Here is a 21,837-nt window from a genome sequence, read left to right as displayed (position 1 = left end):
TCTTGCATCGGCTTGCTAACAATGAAGCAGAATGGAAGCCATAATCTCCGCGAAGGCGTACGGAGATAAATACGAGGAAATCCGCCAAGTATCAAGCTGCGCTCGCCCGTAGTCACACCGTGAAGAAGGGGCCGAGCCGGTCCCGAAACGTCGTGTTTTTCCTGTATTTTACTTGGTTGGCGTCACTTACCTTCTCCTAACATTAAATTTCCCAACCAGACAGACTTCTGTCGAATGTTTTCTTTTGAGTTGCGAAGCTGTGCATGGAGTATTTCTCAGTTATTTTTTCCGCTCAGATATTACTCAACAGACACTCTGGGCTGCTTGCGCAGAAAATCCAATAGCTCTCCAAAATTAATAACGCACAGCATCCTTGCTTAATCCGCGTTATCGGGACCATTGCAAAGGTAATCACATTAAGTTATTCGAATCAGTACAGTACTGTGCTGAGCCATAAATGTGCTGAGCCATTTTAACGCGATCGCGTTATAGGCCCCGTTGTCCAGAAAATCCGGTGTCGGTGTTGTCGGCGTTGTGAGCTAAAAATCATTGGCATGGATCAGGCTGCTGGTCCCAATAAAGCAAACTGTGGGCAGGTGGGCCACCTAGGTCACGTGACCTTGCGGCGGCATCACAATTCTGGAAGCGCAAGGCCAGTGCCGCATCGCTTAACCTGGCATGCATGCATGCTTAACCTGGCATCATGCGCCCTATAAATCCATCCCTCTGAATGGCTACTATGTGGTGCAGGACAAGTCTGTGAGCGATGTTTGATTGTTTTCTGTACGCTTGGAGGGAAGCTGAGGACGCGCACACCTTTATTTATAACCTACATGTCCGCTTCGATGAGTAGGCACGAAATGAATGTTATGAAGGGTGCATGACCGCCTGCAAAAAAATCGAAGTTTAAGCGAAATCCGAGGTAGGAAACTAAGCGTAAGCGACGGCTTCAACGGCTACTCCAGAACACGTAGGCTTTGCGTAGCCACCCAGAATTTTCTGCAGTTCAAATCTGTGGCTCCATTGAGTACAATTTTATGAAAACCATAAGCAAGTTTTCTGTAATTCAACTAAAAATGCTCATGGCGACATTGAAACACAAGCACAACATGTAATTACATATTATAAAAACTTCTATTTGGGATAGTTGGTGCATATTGAACCTAAGAAAATAGCAGCGATAAAGCATGCAACCACAGAAGAAGAACAGAACACAAGCGCTGTTCTTCTGTGGTTGCATGCTTTAGCGTCGCTTTTTTGGGTTTCAAATACATATCGTGCAATACCATCCAACTCGACAATTTCATAATTGCAATGGAACTTGGCGCAGATAAAAATAATTGCTTCTGTGAGATACCGCAAGACCGCTGTCGAAAACAGGACGTTGTTCCAGCGCTGAGGAAATTGGAAGGCGGTGACTTCCGGCGCGTGTCTTATTCTATATCGCCTCCAGCCGGAACCGTACAGCTTTCGTGCCGGGCTGCAGATCAAAAATAGGTGCCCAGTTAACGGCCTTTGCTCAGCCCGTTATCTGTAGTGCCTACCGTTTTCACAATTAGGTTCACATTAAAAAAAAAATTCACGTCCTCAGACTCCTTCTCACTGCGCTCCATCGCCACTGGTTTTAAGCACTCTCAAAAAGGAGAACAGATCCAGTCGCATATAGCAAGCAGCAGCCACTTCGTTCAGCGACATAGCTGCGCTCGAATCAATAGAATTCGACGAAAACATCAACGTGTAAGTATTCTTCATTCGCATGACTTTCTGAACTTGACTTTGGTACCTTTCCTGCAGATGGTGGGCATTGCATCGTGAACACCATGAAAGCTGAGCAGCGACCGAGGTCAACATCCCTCCGGTTTACTTCTACCCTGCTATTCCTGACCGCCATCCTCGCATCTGCAACTTCATATGTCGTTCCAAGTGCCGCCCAAGTGTCTCAACCGTGCACAGAGAAGCAGTTCAAATGCAGCACGGTAGACCAGTGCGTGACCTGGGTACAGCTTTGTGACGGAACACAGCACTGCAGCGACGGGTCGGACGAAAATAGCTGCACCAACAACGCGACGTGTTCCGAAGGCGAGTACAGATGCAGAGAAGGTGGGCCATGCATTCCGGCCACGTTGCGATGTGACGGTGAGCCGGACTGCGCCTACGGAACGGACGAACTTGAGGACAATTGCAAGAACAGTACCACCAAGATGTGTCCTCCGGATATGTTCGTTTGCCCGACTTATGCTCTCGGAGCTATTTGCGCACCTATCTCCTGGAGGTGCGATGGGAAAAGAGACTGCATAAACGCCTCGGACGAGCAGAATTGCGCACCAAGAACACGATGCCCGGAAACTGAGTTTGCGTGCAAAGACAACAGCACATGCATCAGGAACAGTTGGCGTTGCGATGGCGACCGCGACTGCCCGGACGGCTCGGACGAGCAAAATTGTACCTGTGCGGAAACTGAGTTTGCGTGCCACAGCAGGAACCGCTGCATTCACCAGACCTGGAGGTGCGATGGTGACCGCGACTGCTCTGACAGCTCGGATGAACTCAATTGCACATTTTCAAGGACCTGTTTGGAAACCGAATTCACGTGCGTGGTCAACGGCCGCTGCATTAACGAGACATCGCGCTGCGACGGTGACCGTGACTGCTACGACGGCTCGGACGAGCAGAACTGTACATCTGGATTACGCTGTGCGGGAGGTAAGATCCCGTGCAAAGACAACAGCGAATGCATCATGGAACATTGGCTGTGCGACGGGGACCGCGACTGTTCAGACGGCTCGGACGAGCAGAACTGCACATCTGGACTACGCTGTGCGGGAGGTAAGATCCCGTGCAAAGACAACAGCAAATGCATCATGGAACACTGGCTGTGCGACGGGGACCAAGACTGCGCAGATTTGTCTGACGAGCAGAATTGCACTTCCTTAAAGAAGTGTGCAGAAACTGAGTTCACGTGCGTGGACAATGGCCGCTGCATTAAAGACACTTGGCGCTGCAACGGTGACCGCGACTGCTTAGACGGGTCGGACGAGCAGAACTGTACTTCCGGAATGGACTGTGAGGAAGATAAGTTCCCGTGCAAAGACAACAGCAAATGCATCAAAGAAAATTGGTTATGCGATGGGGACCGCGACTGCTCAGATGGGTCGGACGAGCAGAATTGCACCTCCGTAAAAAAGTGTGCAGAAACTCAGTTCACGTGCGTGTCAAATGGCCGCTGCATTAACGACACTTGGCGTTGCGACGGCGAGCGCGACTGCTCAGACGGCTCGGATGAGCAGAACTGTACATCCGGATTACGCTGTGCGGGAGGTAATATCCCGTGCAAAGACAACAGGAAATGCATCAGAGAAAGTTGGCTTTGCGACGGGGACCGCGACTGTGCAGATTGGTCTGACGAGCAGAATTGCACCTCTGTAAGGAAGTGTGCAGAAACTGAGTTCACGTGCGTGGACAATGGCCGCTGCATTAAAGACACTTGGCGCTGCGACGGTGACCGCGACTGCTTAGACGGGTCGGACGAGCAGAATTGCACTTCAGAAATTCGCTGCACGAAAGATGAGTTTGCTTGCAAAAACAACAGCCGCTGCATCCAGAAAAATTGGCTGTGCGACGGTGAGCGCGACTGCTCAGACGGGTCGGACGAGCAGAATTGTACATTGGTAAAGATGTGTCCGGAAACTCAGTTCGCATGCCAGGATAACGGCTACTGTATCTTTAATTCTTGGAGGTGCGACGGCGAGCGTGACTGTTCCGACGGCTCGGACGAGCAGAACTGTACGTCCGGAATGGTCTGTGAGGAAGATAAGTTCGCGTGCAAAGACAACAGCAAATGCATCAGGGAAAGTTGGTTGTGCGATGGGGAACGCGACTGTGCAGATGGGTCGGACGAGCAGAATTGCACCTCCTTAAAGAAGTGTGCAGAAACTGAGTTCACGTGCGTGGCGAACGGCCGCTGCATTAACGACACTTGGCGTTGCGATGGTGACAGCGACTGCTCAGACGGTTCGGACGAGCAGGACTGTGCATCCGGATTACGCTGTGGGGGAGGTAAGATCCCGTGCAAAGACAACAGCAAATGCATCATGGAACACTGGCTGTGCGACGGGGACCGCGACTGCGCAGATGGGTCTGACGAGCAGAATTGCACCTCTGAAAAGAAGTGCGCGAACGATGAGTTCGCGTGCCAGAATACTAACCTCTGCATCAATGAGGCTTGGCGCTGCGATGGCGATCGCGACTGCTCAGATGGCTCGGACGAACAGAACTGTACATCCGGATTACGCTGTGTAGCACCTAAGATCCCGTGCAAAGACAGCAGCAAATGCATCAGAGAACATTGGCTGTGCGACGGCGAGCGCGACTGCGCAGATGGGTCGGACGAGCAGGACTGTGCATCCGGATTACGCTGTGGGGGAGGTAAGATCCCGTGCAAAGACAACAGCAAATGCATCATGGAACACTGGCTGTGCGACGGGGACCGCGACTGCGCAGATGGGTCTGACGAGCAGAATTGCACCTCTGTAAAGAAGTGCGCGAACGATGAGTTCGCGTGCCAGAATACTAACCTCTGCATCAACGAGGCTTGGCGCTGCGATGGCGATCGCGACTGCTCAGATGGCTCGGACGAGCAGGACTGTGCATCCGGATTACGCTGTGGGGGAGGTAAGATCCCGTGCAAAGACAACAGCAAATGCATCATGGAACACTGGCTGTGCGACGGGGACCGCGACTGCGCAGATGGGTCTGACGAGCAGAATTGCACCTCTGTAAAGAAGTGCGCGAACGATGAGTTCGCGTGCCAGAATACTAACCTCTGCATCAATGAGGCTTGGCGCTGCGATGGCGATCGCGACTGCTCAGATGGCTCGGACGAACAGAACTGTACATCCGGATTACGCTGTGTAGCACCTAAGATCCCGTGCAAAGACAGCAGCAAATGCATCAGAGAACATTGGCTGTGCGACGGCGAGCGCGACTGCGCAGATGGGTCGGACGAGCAGAATTGCACAAGGACGGAGACGTGCTCCCACACGCAGTTCGGATGCGTCTCGCGAAACGGATCCTTCGCTTGCATCGACAAAACGCGAGTCTGTGACGGACACAAAGACTGCGAGGACGGCTCCGACGAACCAGATTCCTGCCAAAAGCTGCCGCTGGAATGTGAAGGGAATTACTTCGGATGCGACAACGGGGCGTGTATTGCTATGGAGCGGAAGTGCGACGGCCATTACGACTGCAATGATCTCAGCGACGAGATGGACTGCGGCGCAGAAGGCATCCGCGGCTGCTCTGGTGACGAGTTTGCATGTGCTTCTGGACGCCTCTGTATTCCTCGCCGCTCTCGCTGTGACCATTGGAACGACTGCCCGGACGGCTCTGACGAGAGCGACTGCCCTACCGAGGAGCAGTTTAATTCTCTAAATTTCATCTGGGAGTGATTAACGTTACTCGCCATTCCTATTTTTTACCATTCTTTGCAAGTATTTACAAGGGAGAAGGAATGTTGTCCAGTTAAGGAGGGGTCAGGTTCTTTCTGGATAGGAGCTCCCATGAGTGCATGGGGCTAGATGTACGGAGGCAAAGCGGGATAGTGAACAGTTACAAAAAAGCTCAAGGTTCCAGCCGTTCAGAGGTCCTGTTCGCAGAGACTATGCGAATATCAGAGAAGCGGTGCGCGAGCGCATACATGAAAGGCTTCCAGCACGCACGGTTTGTGTCCGAGCTGCGCAGTACAGGTCTCTTAGCATGGCTGGCTCTTTAAATCTCTTAAAATGAGTGCCGAAAAGTTCCTCAGTTAGTGAAATAATACGAAGGCATTAAAAGGGCCGCACGAAAGGCTCTACATGTAGAAGAGTTTGGTCTAGAGAGTTTTTAAAATGAACGGTACACCCATTTACTTGTCTTGAAGGTCACATTTTGTAACCTAGTGCACTGTAGTATGTGTCTGAATGCTGGGCTTTTTAATAATCTGTGCATTTCAATAAAGTCTTTTTTCTGTCATCGGTGTGACCAATATCATTTTGGAGCAAAAGATAACTACAGCGTGGACCACAGCGGAGAAGAAATGTGATCCTGAAATCTTCTTTTGCAAGAAATCATGAACAAAAATCCCGTTTAGTCGACAGTATACGCTTAGTATACAGAAGACATCGCCAGAAATTCGCGTGCGCGGCTATGAAATGCACAAATTCGCTGTTGAAATGGTAAATTCTTAAAGCGGATTGCGGGTCACGCTCAGAATTGCTCTCAGGTAAGTTCTGAGGCCTTTTTTAGGGTATTTTGAATATATGCGTTGCCATTTTACTGCTTCATTTATTTCGCTTTCACTGCTACACAGAAGCACGACTAACGAGAACCTTAACTTCCTTGCGCCTGTTTGCAATGATCAAAACTCCTTTATATCTTTCGACCATTGTGCCGAATTCTGATGCAAGAATTAGAACAAGTTCTATGAATTGTCTGAGGCAGCGCTCTTCTATTCCTTTTTAAAAAAACATTTAAGAAACACTTCTACTTTGTGATAAATAAAAAAACATTTATTGAAGGAGTACAGCGAAGGCAGAAATGAATTTGCACTCAGAAGGAGGAGGTGAGCAAAAAATCTAAAAAATTATATTATGGATTGTCTGAGGCAACGCTCTTCTATCCCTTTTAAAAAAACATTTAAGAAACACTTCTACTTCGCGGTAAATGAAAAAACATTTATTGAAGGAATACAGTGAAGGCAGAAATGAATTTGCACTCAGGAGGAAGGGGGTGGGCAAAAAATCTAAAAATTTATATTATGGATTGTCTGAGGCTATGCTCTTCTATCCCTTTTAAAAAAACATTTAAGAAACACTTCTACTTCGCGGTAAATGAAAAAACATTTATTGAAGGAATACAGTGAAGGCAGAAATGAATTTGCACTCAGGAGGAAGGGGGTGGGCAAAAAATCTAAAAATTTCTATATTTTTTGGCATCCTTGCATTTATGAAAACAAATTCGTTTCTTCGTCTTTTCTAGCATCACACTCCTTCCGCGATATACATCCATCGAAATTTCCGTTTTAAGAGGGCGCATGTGAGCAACCATCATCATCATCATCAGCCTGACTACGCCTACTGCAGGGCAAAGCCTCTCCCATGTCTCTCCAATTAACCCTGTCCTTTGCCAGCTGCGGCCACCGTATCCCCGCAAATTTCTTAATCTCATCCGCCCACCTAACTTTCTGCCGCCCCCTGCTACGCTTGTCTTCCCTTGGAGTCCACTCCGTTACTCTTAAGGACCAGCGGTTATCTCGCCTTCGCATTACGTGCCCTGCCCAAGCCCATTTCTTCCTTTTGATTTTGATTAGGATGTCATTAGCCCGCGTTTGTTCTCTCACCCACTCCGCCCGCTTCCACAGCAAACACAACCTCTTTTTTTGAGGAAGCATTGTTTACCTTATCTTTAGAACGCAATTCTAACCGGATCTGGAATATTTTTTTGCTTTAACAGAAGTTAAAACTGATCTGGCAACCATCAGCCCTCTTAGCCTCCTCTAACTGTGTACCCTGAAAGCGCGCTCTGAATAAATCTCTGTAAGACTGCAGATACTACAGATGGCTCCATTATATGGTTCCCAACAATAAAACAACGGAGGGCTAGGGCGATCCAAGGTTCATAATCCATGCGGACTTATTCGAAACCTCTACGGTGTCCGCTGGCGGAGTGAAGTCTTAGGAGGCCGTTAAATTTTTTTCACAGAGCTGTGCAGTAAGTTACGAACCAAGTTCGAGGAACTAAACAAGCGGCAGCGAAGCGCAACGCTGAGTCCGATCAATTTACTGGTGCCGATAGAAAAAATTCAATCAGGAAATGTTGCGCAGACAAATATTTTGTAGTGAATTTGCTTTTTAATTTAAGCTCAGTTGCCGCAAAACAATATTTTTGTTTACGAGGTACCATCACCTTTGAGAGGCGACAGTACAAAAACTAAATTGTTCCCTTTGCCTCTATTTTATCTTATCATGCAGAAATACATACTGAACAGAAATTAAGCATTAAGGGAAATCAATAACAACCCAAAATGTTGCAATAAATACAGTAATGAAAGAAAAATCGAAAATAGTGTTTTCCTGGCCACAATTTCTTTTCTTCCAATTGAAAGGCCACAGATTACTGAACGAAATGGCAGAACAAGTAGGTGATATTTCAAGTAGTTGTGGACAAAAGCGTACCCGAACATCCCCTAAAATACTTGGGAAGGATTTCGCGCGCTGTTCAGCGGACGCGAAATTCGGTGTTTGAGGGATGAGATCCTACCGGTGGCATGTGGTTGTTTTTCTTCTGCTTTCAAATAAATTATCTTTAAGCTATAAAATAATTACACTACTAGTTTCGCATTGATTAACTCCAGAAGCAAAAAAAAAAAGGAAGATCCTCCATGCTCCTTGATTTCGGCGCTTATTAGTTCCATTTATGCCCTAAATTATTCGAGTCATCTGATACGAACTCCCCTGGACTACCACGTTATTTACTTGCAGTAGCACTCAAATAGAAGTATCACCAAACCTTCTCCCTTTTAGTCCTGGCGCAAAAAATTTGCGTTGATATTTTGCACAACTTTTACCACAAGGAACCTCGCAGCGCCGTTTCTGCCCCAGGCAGGCACCATCTCTGCAACATGAACCCCGCCAAAACCGCTCATCCAACTCAGTTCGTCCTACACATTGCTTGTCCTCATTTTCGCCCTAAGAATGTCTGAGGACTAGAATGATTAATCCTGTCGTTGTTAACACTTATCGTAAACGTGAAAACATCACGTGTCATGTTCCGGAAATATGAACATGCGGTACTTCGATGTTGAGAACATTTGCTCTTGTTTTGTCAAAATGGAAGATGGAATTGAACATAGCAAACTGTTATCATATACAATTCACGAACAAATAGAAAAAGGTCTCTTCTTCATACTTCTTGAATAATGTTTCAATGCAGCGTGTTGTCGAGATCAAATATCTAGGCATCATATTCACTACGACATTGGACAGGACATCCTACACCAAGTGAACAAGTGCTAAAGCTTGTCGCCTTTTAACCTTTTCTAGAGAAACTTCAAGTTGGCAGCCAAAGCTTCCAAGGAAACTTTGTACCTTATAGACATTAAGACCATGTTAGAATATACGTGCGCAGCGGGAGACCCGTTCACAAATGTTCTTGAAGACAAGCTAGAGCCGGTTCAAAAAAAGGCTTCAAGATTCGTTACTGGCGTCTACAACTACGGTATTAGAGGTTCGCAAGTCAGAAAAAGTCCAGGGTGGAAACTGCGTTCTGCACGCAGAAAGATGTTCAGATTAAAGTTTTTGCTTAATGTTAACCGCGATAACGCAGGTATCGTCAAAAACATATGTTTAAGATAACCTCATTATCAGTCCAACAAAAGAGAAAATTCCAAGAAACGAGGCCATATCAAAGTCACATAAATCCTTTTGAGTTTCATTTTTTTTCCATAAACAATAGAAGAAATGAATTTGCTCCCTGAAGAGAAATTCTCTGCTCCCGATTTTTGATTTGGCAGGGAGAGCACAGCATCAATCTGATTTCATACTTCCCGTGTTCTCCTTTTTGATTTGTGTAGCAGCTTTTGTTACTGAATACCTTGCTGCCTGATAAATGTGTTGCCTTCCGCTTTCAGTTAATAGTTATTTGAATTTTTTTATAACTGAATCGTTGTTTTTGTTTGTCCTCTTATTTTTATCTCAGTGTTTGCAAATAACACCCTACTATAATGCTCAACTCCCGCTGTAAGTATTTGTAATAAATAAACTGAATAAATAAAAGCGCGTCACTGAACGCCCCCCCCCCCCCCCCCCTATATATACAAAGACACACCATGCACATAACACTGAATAGTAGGAGACATTCAGATATGCGCTCATTCAAGTATCTGCCCGTCTGCACGATGTACTTTTTGCCAGATTTAAAGAGAATAGAATAAATGACTTCTTTTTCACACTGAATGACCGGATACGCGAGCACAGAAATGATATGAAAACAGGTTTAAAAGCACACATTACCGCCCATTGCAAAGTATGTTGCGCGTGTCACCCAGAACTTGGAAATGTGATGCTGAATTCAAACAATGCACCGTCTTAGCCCGGCACGCAGATCGGCTCATTAGAGAAGTTATTGAGGCCTTTAACATGGCTTGCAATAAAGACACGTGTGTCAGTGCGCCATCAGTGCTTTTATCTGACAAAGAAGTGGTGTATCATACTGCTAATCTGTGAAACCTTTGACGACAAGTGTGCTTTGATTATTCGCTCCCTCTTCTTTTGTGTCTTTTCGCACTACTTTGTGTTTTATTGCGCAGCCGCATGTATAAGTGGGCGCCTTTGCAATAAAATCCTCAGTTGTGAGTCAGCGCCATTTCTTCCTGTTATCTGTGTCTTTATTACGCTGTTTTAAGATGATCAATCACCAACTCGCTCAAGCTTCTACCTTAGCAGTGGAAGTGTCCGGATAATTTCGACCACCCGAGGTTGCTTAACGTACAGTGACATCGCACAGCACGCGGGCCTCTAGCATTTCGATGGAGGTGAAATACTAGCGCCACGGCCGGATTGGATCTGCGGCGATCATTTAATGCATATATTTCTGCCGTGCTCCAACAAAATAAAAGTAAGTTGTGCTAAAATTAAAGCGAGATGATCGCAACAAGTGCTGAGCTTCATGGGTCATTGGATCTTGTCTGCGTCTTTTGATTAGATCAGGTAATCGATACGAAAGCGCCTTAGAGCCACCAGACAAAGCCTGCATCAGGTCAGCATTATTTTGGCTTTTTTTTTTAAAGCAATTTTAACGTCGAAGTTGTGTGCTTTGTTCATTGTTTTTCTTTCTTTTTTTCTTAATTTGTATGGCACTGCACGCAAGCCGCAAAACCGACAACTCGGCACAGCCCTCGGCCATTGCATGTAACGCTGCAGAAAGCATATTTAAGTCCTTCTAGGCTAGCGCAATTCTATACAATGAGTAATTGCTTCTCAAGCGACCCGACGCGCTGAGTCGCGAATGGTGTGTTGGCAGTCCCCAGTTCTACAGACGCTTACATTTTTCCAGCGAGTTTATTGGGCAGAGAAGACCGGCAGAGAGCTGGAGCCGCCGCTTGTGTCAGCTCGAAACTTGAGTCCTCCTTGCCGTCATAACACTTCAGGGGAGCTCTGACCCTGTCGAGGCCTGCAGAGCGCATCGCTTTTCAAACCTTGCTTATTCTCTACTACCCACTTTGCAGTACCTCGATGCAACAGCGTGCTCTATTAACTTGACCAATCATGTGCCGTCGATCAGCCACGCGAGTGACGTAGACGTGGCCAGGTACGAGACCTTGGTCGTGGTGCAGGATGGACGAACCGCCATATAAGGCTGACGGAGTGCGCCATTAGGCCTCAAAATTGAAGCCATCTACGACCGCGTGTTGTAGCTTAATATCTGCCCGATCTTGCTCTCACCTTGGGTTTCCGTCACAACTGTGCACCCACTACCTTCGTCCAAGTGTGTCTAGAGTTCCCAGTGGTTGGGTGTGCCGAGAGAGGAGAAGGTAGTCAGGACAGCCAGAGGCTTTCACCGAGAAGTTTTGAGTCGCAGAAAATATGAACCTTACGTGGTCAGCTACTCCGAAGGGAGTGCTGTGTCTTCTAGCTTTCGCCCTCGTTTTCAACGCCGCAGCCTCTTACCGGTTAAAGATTAATACTACATCAGCGGCTTGTTTGGTTAATGAGTTCAAGTGCGCCGGAGAGGATAAATGTATCCACATGTATTTGATGTGCGATGGTACAGAAGATTGTGAAGATGGATCTGACGAGAAGGTTTGCGAAAAAGCGACGTGCTCGGAGTCCGAGTTTTTGTGCGGCGACGGCAACTGTATCCCGAAGGGATGGAAGTGCGACGGTGATAAAGATTGCTCGAATGGGTCCGACGAAGAAGACTGCGTGAAACCGACCTGCAAGGAGTCGGAGTTTACGTGCGGGGACGGCAGCTGTATCCCGAAGGAATGGAAGTGCGACGGTGTTGAAGATTGCTCGAATGGGTCGGACGAAGAAGACTGCGTGAAACCGACCTGCAAGGAGTCGGAGTTTACGTGCGGGAACGGCAACTGTATCCCGAAGGAATGGAAGTGCGACGGTGTTGAAGATTGCTCGAATGGGTCCGACGAAGAAGACTGCGTGAAACCGACCTGCAAGGAGTCGGAGTTTACGTGCGGTGACGGCAGCTGTATCCCGAAGGAATGGAAGTGCGACGGTGTTGAAGATTGCTCGAATGGGTCGGACGAAGAAGACTGCGTGAAACCGACCTGCAAGGAGTCGGAGTTTACGTGCGGGGACGGCAGCTGTATCCCGAAGGAATGGAAGTGCGACGGTGTTGAAGATTGCTCGAATGGGTCGGACGAAGAAGACTGCGTGAAACAGACCTGCAAGGAGTCGGAGTTTACGTGCGGGGACGGCAGCTGTATCCCGAAGCAATGGAAGTGTGACGGTGTGAAAGATTGCTGGAATGGGTCCGACGAAGAAGACTGCGTGAAACAGACCTGCAAGGAGTCGGAGTTTACGTGCGGGGACGGCAGCTGTATCCCGAAGCAATGGAAGTGCGACGGTGTGAAAGATTGCTGGAATGGGTCCGACGAAGAAGACTGCGTGAAACAGACCTGCAAGGAGTCGGAGTTTACGTGCGGGGACGGCAGCTGTATCCCGAAGCAATGGAAGTGCGACGGTGTGAAAGATTGCTGGAATGGGTCCGACGAAGAAGACTGCGTGAAACAGACCTGCAAGGAGTCGGAGTTTACGTGCGGGGACGGCAGCTGTATCCCGAAGCAATGGAAGTGCGACGGTGTGAAAGATTGCTGGAATGGGTCCGACGAAGAAGACTGCGTGAAACCGACCTGCAAGGAGTCGGAGTTTACGTGCGGGGACGGCAACTGTATTCCGGAGCAACTGAGGTGCGATGGTGATAAAGATTGCTGGAATGGATCCGACGAGGAAAACTGCAAGAAACCTACCTGCTTTTTGTGTGGTGACGGCCGCTGCATCCCGGAGGCATTCGGATGTAACGTTGTGAAAGACTGTCGGGATGGTTCTGACGAGGCGAAGTGCTAGAAAGTCACCTTCAAGGAGTCAGTTTTCATGCGGTGACGGAAACTATCTCAAGCACTCAGGAGCGATGGTGACAAGATTGTTCGAACTGCTCTGACGAGAAAGCCTTCCAAGAGGGGACCTGCTCGGTGTCCGACTTGTTCTGCATTGATTACCTGTGCATTTCACGACAGTTCAAGTGCGATGTCTGTAAGATTTGTAGAGATGTAGAGAAGGCTGTTCAATACACCTTTTGTTTTCGAGATGTTTGTTGTGTTCTTCGGGATCTTCCAAATTGGACAAAGGGTTCATCTTCTAGAGCAGCGAAGCGCTGTTTATAAATAATGACCAGGAAATGACTACATACCCTGCACTTGGTCAAATGTGTAGGGGAAACATTCAAGGTGTAGTTGATTTGTAATAATTGAGTAATTGCTCATTGACATCCATCCAAGCGCCTCCATACGGCTACAAAGGAAAGCTAAACAGCTTTCTCAGAAACTTATCAGTTAAAAAAAAATTCGTTTTGGTCCAGGGTTCGAACCCAGGACCACTGCTTCCCCGGAGTAGTCGGTCTACCAATTGAGCTAACCGGGACGTCAAGCTTATGGTACGGCGAGAGCGAATTGATCAATAACTCGAAGTGTTAACAGTGTTGGTCAAATGTTTAGGGGAAACCCCCAAGGTGGAGCTTTCCTTTGTAGCCGTATGGCTGCGCTTGGGTGGATGTCAATGAGTAATTACTCCCTCATAATACTCTGCACTTCCGGCAAAAGCTCTCAGATACGTGAAACGTGATTGACATCATCCAAATTGTGGTAGTCGTGTTGCCTGCGGAGCTTGTATCCGGCTAATATTATTGACTCGAAAGCAGCGTAGTGTTGAAAAGAAAATAAGGTCAGCAGGTAGGTGCGCTGGGAACATTCACAGACCAGAGATTTGCGATGGAAAGCAATAAATGGATTCAAAAATAGCGTATTTGGTACGACTATTGAGGCTGATTTTATGTTAGCGGTTGGATGTCTTTGCAGCTTGGCAAGGCATATTTCATGTTAATGTGTTCGTGCGGCGTATGGAAAACTTCAAGGAGATACTTAAGCTCGCCTTTAAAGGAATGACACGATACCTTAATTGGTTAATGCTCACACACGCGCAATGGGTGATTCCCTACTTAATATTTGTAGATCCTTGGGAGTCTTCTGCGGTTAAGCGATGCGCCATCTGACCCGGGAATGGCCGGAGGGGCCATCGATGAGGCTTGTGCGACAAGGGTTGCTCTTGCCAAGCGATTTCTCCCCAGCAATCATCTCGCCCCTCCCCCTTTTCGCGCACGCACGCGCACACACGCACGCACACACGCACGCACGCACGCACGCACACACACACACGCACGCACGCACGCACGCACGCACACGCACGCACGCACGCACGCACGCGCACACACACACACACACAAGTGCCGCAATATGGATCCTGAGGCTTGACAGCTAATCGCTGGGGAACGCTGAGCTGCTATTACAGTATTGCTATGACCGAGGCTTGGAAGCGATCACTAATCGGATCAGTAATGTTCCTTAAGCAGAGGTCAGAGCTGCGGGCTCAAAAAGACAAATAGAAACATGGTTTTTTTATAGGAAAAGACCCTGAACTGAAGACTTCATGCAGACTGATACTCTCTCAGCTAAAGAATGGCGGAACATTCCTGTCTTTCTCAATATTTATGTATCTTTTTTCTTTGTTCCAAAATCTCCAGGCGCTGCCGTTGGAAAGCCCTCAGTGAGGTCTTTTCACTCGTCTACGTTTCACAGCCAATTCCAAAAGAATTGGAAAGTTATGGATCTCGTTATGATCTAATGTTGACATGCATTCCTATGGGGTGCTGTACTGGCAACTAGAGATCATCGATGAACGGAAATCTTTGCACTTAGTATACTGTGATAGCCAAAGCTTAATGTGTTCACTACTGAATGCATGCATGCAATGTTTGCACTTGCGGCGCTGAATGATTTACAGCGGTTTGAACGAGCTCATGAGACAACGAGTGAGCCTAATTTTGTTCAAGGTCTCCATCTGCAGGCATTCTAGATGATAGAATAAGAGTACCTCTATGTCTGCGTCCTTTCTATCAACCGTCTTCAGAATGAGTTCAGATATCTTCATGGTTAGTTCCCTCCCACCCGCGATAGTGGACATCGTTGTCGTTGTTGTTGTTCACCTCGAAGAGTGTCGCATGCGAATCAGCCAAGAAAAGGAGTACATAGAGTTTATGTGATGAATTTTTTTTTCACCGTCATTTTCATCTGTTCGTCGTTTTCTGTTTGCGCTTTCTTTTAAACTTCTTCAGTTTCATTCCTGCATCCTGTCCGCCGGAACTCCTCCAGGGGGAAAGTTGTACAACCTTTCTCCATCACTCAGCAAGCCAATCTCTGCCCCCCCCCCCCCCCGCCCCTTTTCTGTGTAGCGCACCGTAAGTAATAACCCTATCAGTTTTTAGAATTTCGAAAACGCGGTTACCCTCGGCGCTGTGGCCCAGCAAATTTTGGCTATTTCAACAAGTTTTATGCACTGGAGAGGTTGCTTTGACTGCAAGCTTCTAGAAAACGCATATAATTTGGCGCGATGTAGCCGAAGTGTGTTGGGCCACAGCGCCGAGCGTAACCACATTTCCGAGAGTGTAAAGACCGATATGGATGTCAATTAGGCTTGGGTACACGCCTCTCAATAATTGGGGGGCCTAAAACTAGCAGTTAAAGAGAGTATTCAGTATTAGTTAGTCATCCTGCTAGTTGGCCCGTCTTATCTGTATTATGATTAAGGATAGTTGCCGGGCCAGTTGGTACATGATCACACCGTAAAACAGCGCGCTTACACTGGACGAACAAAGAAGACACGCACACACACAGCGCTGAACTTACAACTGCATGGTTTATTGCATTGCTCGCAATAAATACCGGAAAGGAAAACAAAAAAACAACCAAAGGAAGGCGGGGAGATATCCTCCTGTCGCATCATGTCGTCAAAGGTTATTCAAGATATTTAATCTCTTTTCTTGTCAGTGCCATCGATGGAGTGCTAACGCATGACGCGCCTTTCCTGTCTATGATGAATGCTTCATATAGTTCACGTTTGTGCTGATGATTGTACCGCCTCAAAATCTGGCTTCGTCCAAGGTTAGGTGTGCAATGACAATTTTGAGGCGGTACAATCATCAGCACAAACGTGAACTATATGAAGCATTCATCATAGACAGGAAAGGCGCGTCATGCGTTAGCACTCCATCGATGGCACTGACAAGAAAAGAGATTAAATATCTTGAATAACCTTTGACGACATGATGCGACAGGAGGATATCTCCCCGCCTTCCTTTGGTTGTTTTTTTGTTTTCCTTTCCGGTATTTATTGCGAGCAATGCAATAAACCATGCAGTTGTAAGTTCAGCGCTGTGTGTGTGCGTGTCTTCTTTCTTCGTCCCGTGTAAGCGCGCTGTTTTACGGTGTGATCATGTACCAACTGGCCCGGCAACTATCCTTAGTGATGAGATGCTCTAGCATGCGCGGAACACACATGAAGGCTACCGAATGAAGAGACGAAGAAAAAAAATTACCGACGATTACGTTACTTCCTAATGCGAAATTTGAGCGCAGCAAATAAGCTGTTTCACCTTTTCGATAGTCAGTCAACCCCAGCTGCGGAGTTGGTTTCAGGGACAACGCCGCCGATGCCGACACAAACAATATGATACCCTCGCTTCCGCAGCGCTAAGAACCAGGTCTAGCCGTGGGAAGGTGGTCACGTATTCGTCGACGTGCCGGGGCCTACGTGAAATAACCGGCGCGTCGGCAACTGAAGAGCACCCTATCCGCCACACAAGAACAGGGGGGGGGGACCCTTTACTCCTCTTTCTGCATGGCGGCGACGGTGTTCTATGCAGTCACGTTATCTTGACTCTCTAGCGGCGTCAGCGGCATCCAGCGGTATCAGTCGGTCGCTGCTAGCGCTGGGGGGATGAAAGGGGGGCGGAGCTGGTTACGAGGCCGACGACAACGCCGACGACGACGCGAAACCCAGGAACGGACGCCAAAGAGCTGCGCTCTAAAAAAAGGAGCTGCACTAATCAGGTGGCTCGCCCAATACATCTTCAATGCCAAATTCAGTTGGGCAAGGAACAAAAGAAAATTCAAGGGGGGCAACTTTATTTACCTAAAGTGCGGTGAAACGAAAGCCTTAAGCGCAGTGTTGCTGCTTGTGTCACTGATGTGTGGTTAAGGTAATAAACTTCGTCTGTAAGAGTGGAACGCGACAGCGTCTTGCAACGCTGCCAGGGAGTGCACATAAGGTCATCGCCCATTCGGCTCTACACCTTGCTCGACGGTAAATTGGTTTTTGAGGAAAGGAAATGTATCTCCCTCTCTCTTTCTCTGGCATATCTCGGTGGACACCTGAACCTCGCCGTAAGGGAAGGGAGGAAGATGGGAGTGAACGAAGACGCCGTATTAGCTAGACGCGCCTTTGTTCCTTCCAAACCATCGAGCTGGCATTGCAGAGTGGTTAGCGTGCTCGCCTCGCGCTCCGGAGACCCTGGTTCGATTCCCCAATCGACGAAGTTCCTGCTCAGTTTTATTTATTTATGTAGTCTGACTAGAAATGTTAATTAGGATAATTGGTCTTTACCATTGTTCTCATGTCATCCATCATGTCCTGTCACTCACCCGTCAAGTGATGGGAACTCTCTAGAATGTTCGACACAATGTATATGAAATGTCCAGAAACGTCTAACCATTAATGATAGTTAATGGCAGTTAAGCATGAAACAAATTTCTTGATACTAGTTAATGTATGGTTAGTGATAGTTAACGTCACCTTAGCTAGTACACTGAATAATTAGTTAAGGTACAGGCGCAGTGCAAAGTCCCAAGCCGCCGCGGTGGCTCAGTGGCTATGGTGCTCGGCTGCTGGCCCGAAAGACGCGGGTTCGTTCCCGGCCGCGGCGGCTGAATTTCTTTGGAGGAGAAATTCGAGGCCCGTGTACTGTGCGATGTCAGTGCACGTTAAAGAACCCCAGGTGGTCGAAATTTCCGGAGCCCTCCACTACGGCGTCTCCCATAGCCTGAATCGCTTTGGGACGTTAAACCCCATAAACCAAACCATCTATTTCAGTTCAAAACAGGCGCAAGCTCCACTATTTGTGACCGTCTTCCTTTTGTCACGGGGAACAACAGGTTTGTCCAGAACGTTAGGCGCGATATAGCCACATTTCTGTACATGCTATTGCGAGAAGCCCATGTTCGTTAAAGTCATGGACGCAACCAGAGAGTGAAACAACACTGGCACTGCGCATACCTAGGATATGGGCTGGATGGATTGCAATCCGTGGTAATCCAGAAGCATGTTAAGATATTCACTGTCATTTCTCTTCGTGTTTCATGTTTTCTCGACGTAGAGGGGGAAAAAGGAAATCTCTTCTCCCATTCACCTTAGTAAGTCGCTAGTGATGAGATCACACCGTAAAACAGCGCGCTTACACGGGACGAAGAAAGAAGACACGCACACACACAGCGCTGAACTTACAACTGCCTTCTTCGTCCCGTGTAAGCGCGCTGTTTTGCGGTGTGTATTCTGATGTACTACGCCGCCGGCATTGCTATGACGAAAAAGCGTTCATCTAACTTAGAAAGCCTATTTTAAAGAAATTGATCAAAATGTTAGGTTAAGCACCCTGTATGTGCGCTGCGCCGAATTCCCGAATCGCTTGATACTCCGCGCGCCACTCCTCGTGCTAGCAGGGCGCATGAGAAGAGCTGGCGTCGCCTACAATCAGAACGGGGAAGCATGAACACGTGATTGTAAGAGTGCACGGCAGATTAAGGTTTCGACGCGCAGCCACTGTGTTGTGCAGTGCCATTGCATCAAGTGACAACAATCACCGGTAGTGATGACATTCGAAAATTTTTCTCACCTAAAACGAAAATTGCTTCAATAAAAATCATTCTACTTAATTACAACCGCATTAGGTCTGTAATGAGCCGCATTTTGTATACTTACTCAGGTCACCTGAATATGAAATATAAAATCAAATCAAATCTTTTTTCCATCAGGTGATACAGATGAAGGGCTACGGAAAAAAAGCTGCCACTTGGCGGCTTGACGAGTCCGTAGCCCCATATATAAGGCAGCGTCTAGACAGCACCAGATAATGAACAAACGATAAACAAATCAAGACACTTCATCAGTGCAGAATAAAGGAAAAAAGGGTCTGAGCGAGGTAAAACAAACACCAGAATAGATGAAATCAGGTTAGTCAATTGGCAAACATGTCTCTTAGTTTAACAGTCGAAAAACTAAATAAATCAAAATTCAGTGGCTGATTGTAGCTTAAAAGAGATGGCAGAGAATAACACAATCGCTCCATACCAGAATTGAAGCGTGGTACAGCAACCTTCCAGTTTTCTCCACGTCTAGTATGATAACATTTCGTATTTCTTTCTAAACGTGCCAAGGCATCCAGGCTATGAACATTTTTTTTTTTTCACTTCATATTTAAACCGAGCACTCAAACGGTAGCGGTATAACTTGTGAGCTGTAATAACATGAGCACTGTGAAAAAATTCTGCAGTGGTTGCATTGTAACCAGCATTGTGAATACCACGGTGAAGACTGGGAAATAACACTTTCTTTGCAACTTCGTATTTTTTTTTTTGGCTTAGGTTATTCTGTTCTATTCAAGTTCACACTGTTTTACCAAGTCGTACATGTCAAAGACAACCGTTGAAACTTCGCTAATGCATTCAGTTTGGAGAGTTGGTAAGCGCTTCCTAGATTCATTTCTTCTAGCGAGCTTGCGCAGACAATACGCGCGCATACACGCGCAGGCACGCTACTGCACTCTACACATAACAATGCAGAACACTCGCTAGACATCAACTAATGTTTTACTTGCACTCATATGCCATTATATACATTTTAATCTGCACTCCCCAGTGTCCCGCTTCCCTCAAGCGTGGCATAAGCTTGCAGAGGTAATCTGTCTCCTTCTTTACCAACATTACGGACGGAGTGCTGACACTCCACCATATGAATTTCAAGCGCTTCGATTGCCTCTTGTTCTTTCCTTTAGCTTCCCGCGCGCATCACAGAAGAAGCGCCAGAAACAACCTTTTGGTGCTCCCTTAAACTGTAATTTACCGAAACATACCCTACAGTTCTGGACAAAAGCATTTTGAGCGGGAAACCATTTTTGAACGCAGTTTTTTCTTCATATGACGTAAGATTTCAATATAACAATCAATATATTTGTAGATCACCCGACGGCAGTCCTGAATTTTTTTCTATTAAAGTTGTCGCTGTCGTCAAAACCGTCCGCCTTCGGTTTTCTGTGGCACTCTTAACTGTTCGGTGCGATCAATAGAAATAATTTAAAAGAAAGGTTTTGCAACAGGTCAGAAAATTTGGCCATTACCTTGTATACTTCCATAGCAGTATCTTACAATTTTGCAATTTTCAAAATTTTTGTTCGAGAATGTTGGACATGGACGCAAATTGACGGGCTAAGCGAGGACTATTTCGCTTCAGGGATTCATCGCATTGCCTTACACTCGGCATCCACGCGCCATATAGCCTATGGATCACCGCGTAGAGAACTCATCAGTGAGCCCTCACGGCTGAGGAGGGAAAGCATTGTTTGCTTTGTGTGTGCTTTCTGCAGGATTTATTTTAATACGATAGCACTAGAAGTTTCATGAGGGACAAAATATCTGGTTCATTATATCATTTGCCCATTGGCTGGAGAGACGTGACGTCAGGAGGCCGGATAATTACAATTGGCTGGACGAAATAACGTCATCAGAGCGAATAATTCATTTTGGCTGGAGTAAAGTGACATCACCACACCGGAAGTGACGTGACATCTGGTAAAGGCTTCAACAGATTCTAATGTTATACCATTGACAGCACAAAGTAATTAGGTGTCCCAGTGAATTTTTAAATTTTGCTTGTTCAGGCCTTATCTTATTCTACAGCTCGGAGCATTCCTGTGTTCTGTGGGCAGCGTGCTAACGCGTACACTTCCCAGGGTCATGCGAACATGATCGCATGTGCCCCTCTCGTTCCCCAGTGCTGTGCGATTCTCCACGGTGCAACATGTAGTTGTCTTCTCCGCGTGAGGAAATGACGTCACTGCCGGGAGGCACAACCGACAATCGTTTCTGTATGTGGTGAGCAAAGGCCATAAACGCGTCAGCAAAGCTTCAGGCGGCCTGTTATGGCGACTGCTCTTTCTAACAACATTTATTGAACGTGCGGTGAGGAAAGCGTCCGGCTTGCCAGGCCCTTTGCGTCAGCTCGGAAAGCATGAACCTATTTTTCCAGTGTTGTTCGCCTTGTCGACTGCAGAAGACCGCACTAAGGTGCGTAGGACATCGTTTCCTGCATTTTATCTGCGTGCCGCTGCAACTGTCCGCCTAGCGGTGTGCACTTAGGTCCCGTACTTCGTTCAGTACTAGCCAGTTAGACCCCCACCTAGAAGCCAAGCAACTGAGGTGGTCCAGACTGGACAAGCTTAACTGTCCCCGGAGATGGATAGATGTGATTTCTTCGGTGCTGTCTTGTGTGTGTAACATTCGGCCCTCTTAGTAACTTGTCCGTCTTCGAAGAGTTTCACAGAAGCCCTTAAGAAGGCTATTGCTCGAAGACATTCTGCTGAAAAAGTGATCGGCAGAAAGCCTCGCAATTCTGCGTTGCCAGAACT

At 47.2% G+C, this 21,837-nt stretch overlaps 1 protein-coding gene across 1 annotated transcript; it reads left to right on the top strand.

Moving 5' to 3' along the window:
* The first annotated feature begins 1,475 nt into the window (after positions 1-1,475).
* LOC149336079 (uncharacterized) lies at positions 1,476-6,009 on the top strand. Its single transcript, XM_089552575.1, has 2 exons — positions 1,476-1,737; positions 1,795-6,009. The coding sequence occupies exon 2, from the start codon at positions 1,821-1,823 to the stop codon at positions 5,445-5,447; it is 3,627 nt and encodes a 1,208-aa protein (XP_089408701.1). The 5' UTR covers positions 1,476-1,737; positions 1,795-1,820; the 3' UTR covers positions 5,448-6,009.
* Positions 6,010-21,837: the final 15,828 nt, after the last annotated feature.

This window comes from Amblyomma mixtum, chromosome 7 (assembly GCF_055824585.1).
Source record: "Amblyomma mixtum isolate Tamu chromosome 7, ASM5582458v1, whole genome shotgun sequence".
Classification (NCBI taxonomy): Eukaryota; Metazoa; Arthropoda; class Arachnida; order Ixodida; family Ixodidae; genus Amblyomma; species Amblyomma mixtum.
The sequence above is the reverse complement of the archived record's forward strand: the minus strand, read 5'-3'. Positions and strand labels throughout refer to the sequence as shown.

Coding starts and splice junctions, on each gene's coding strand:
- LOC149336079 (XM_089552575.1), top strand. CDS start 1,821: ATGAAAGCTGAGCAGCGACCGAGGTCAACATCCCTCCGGTTTACTTCT.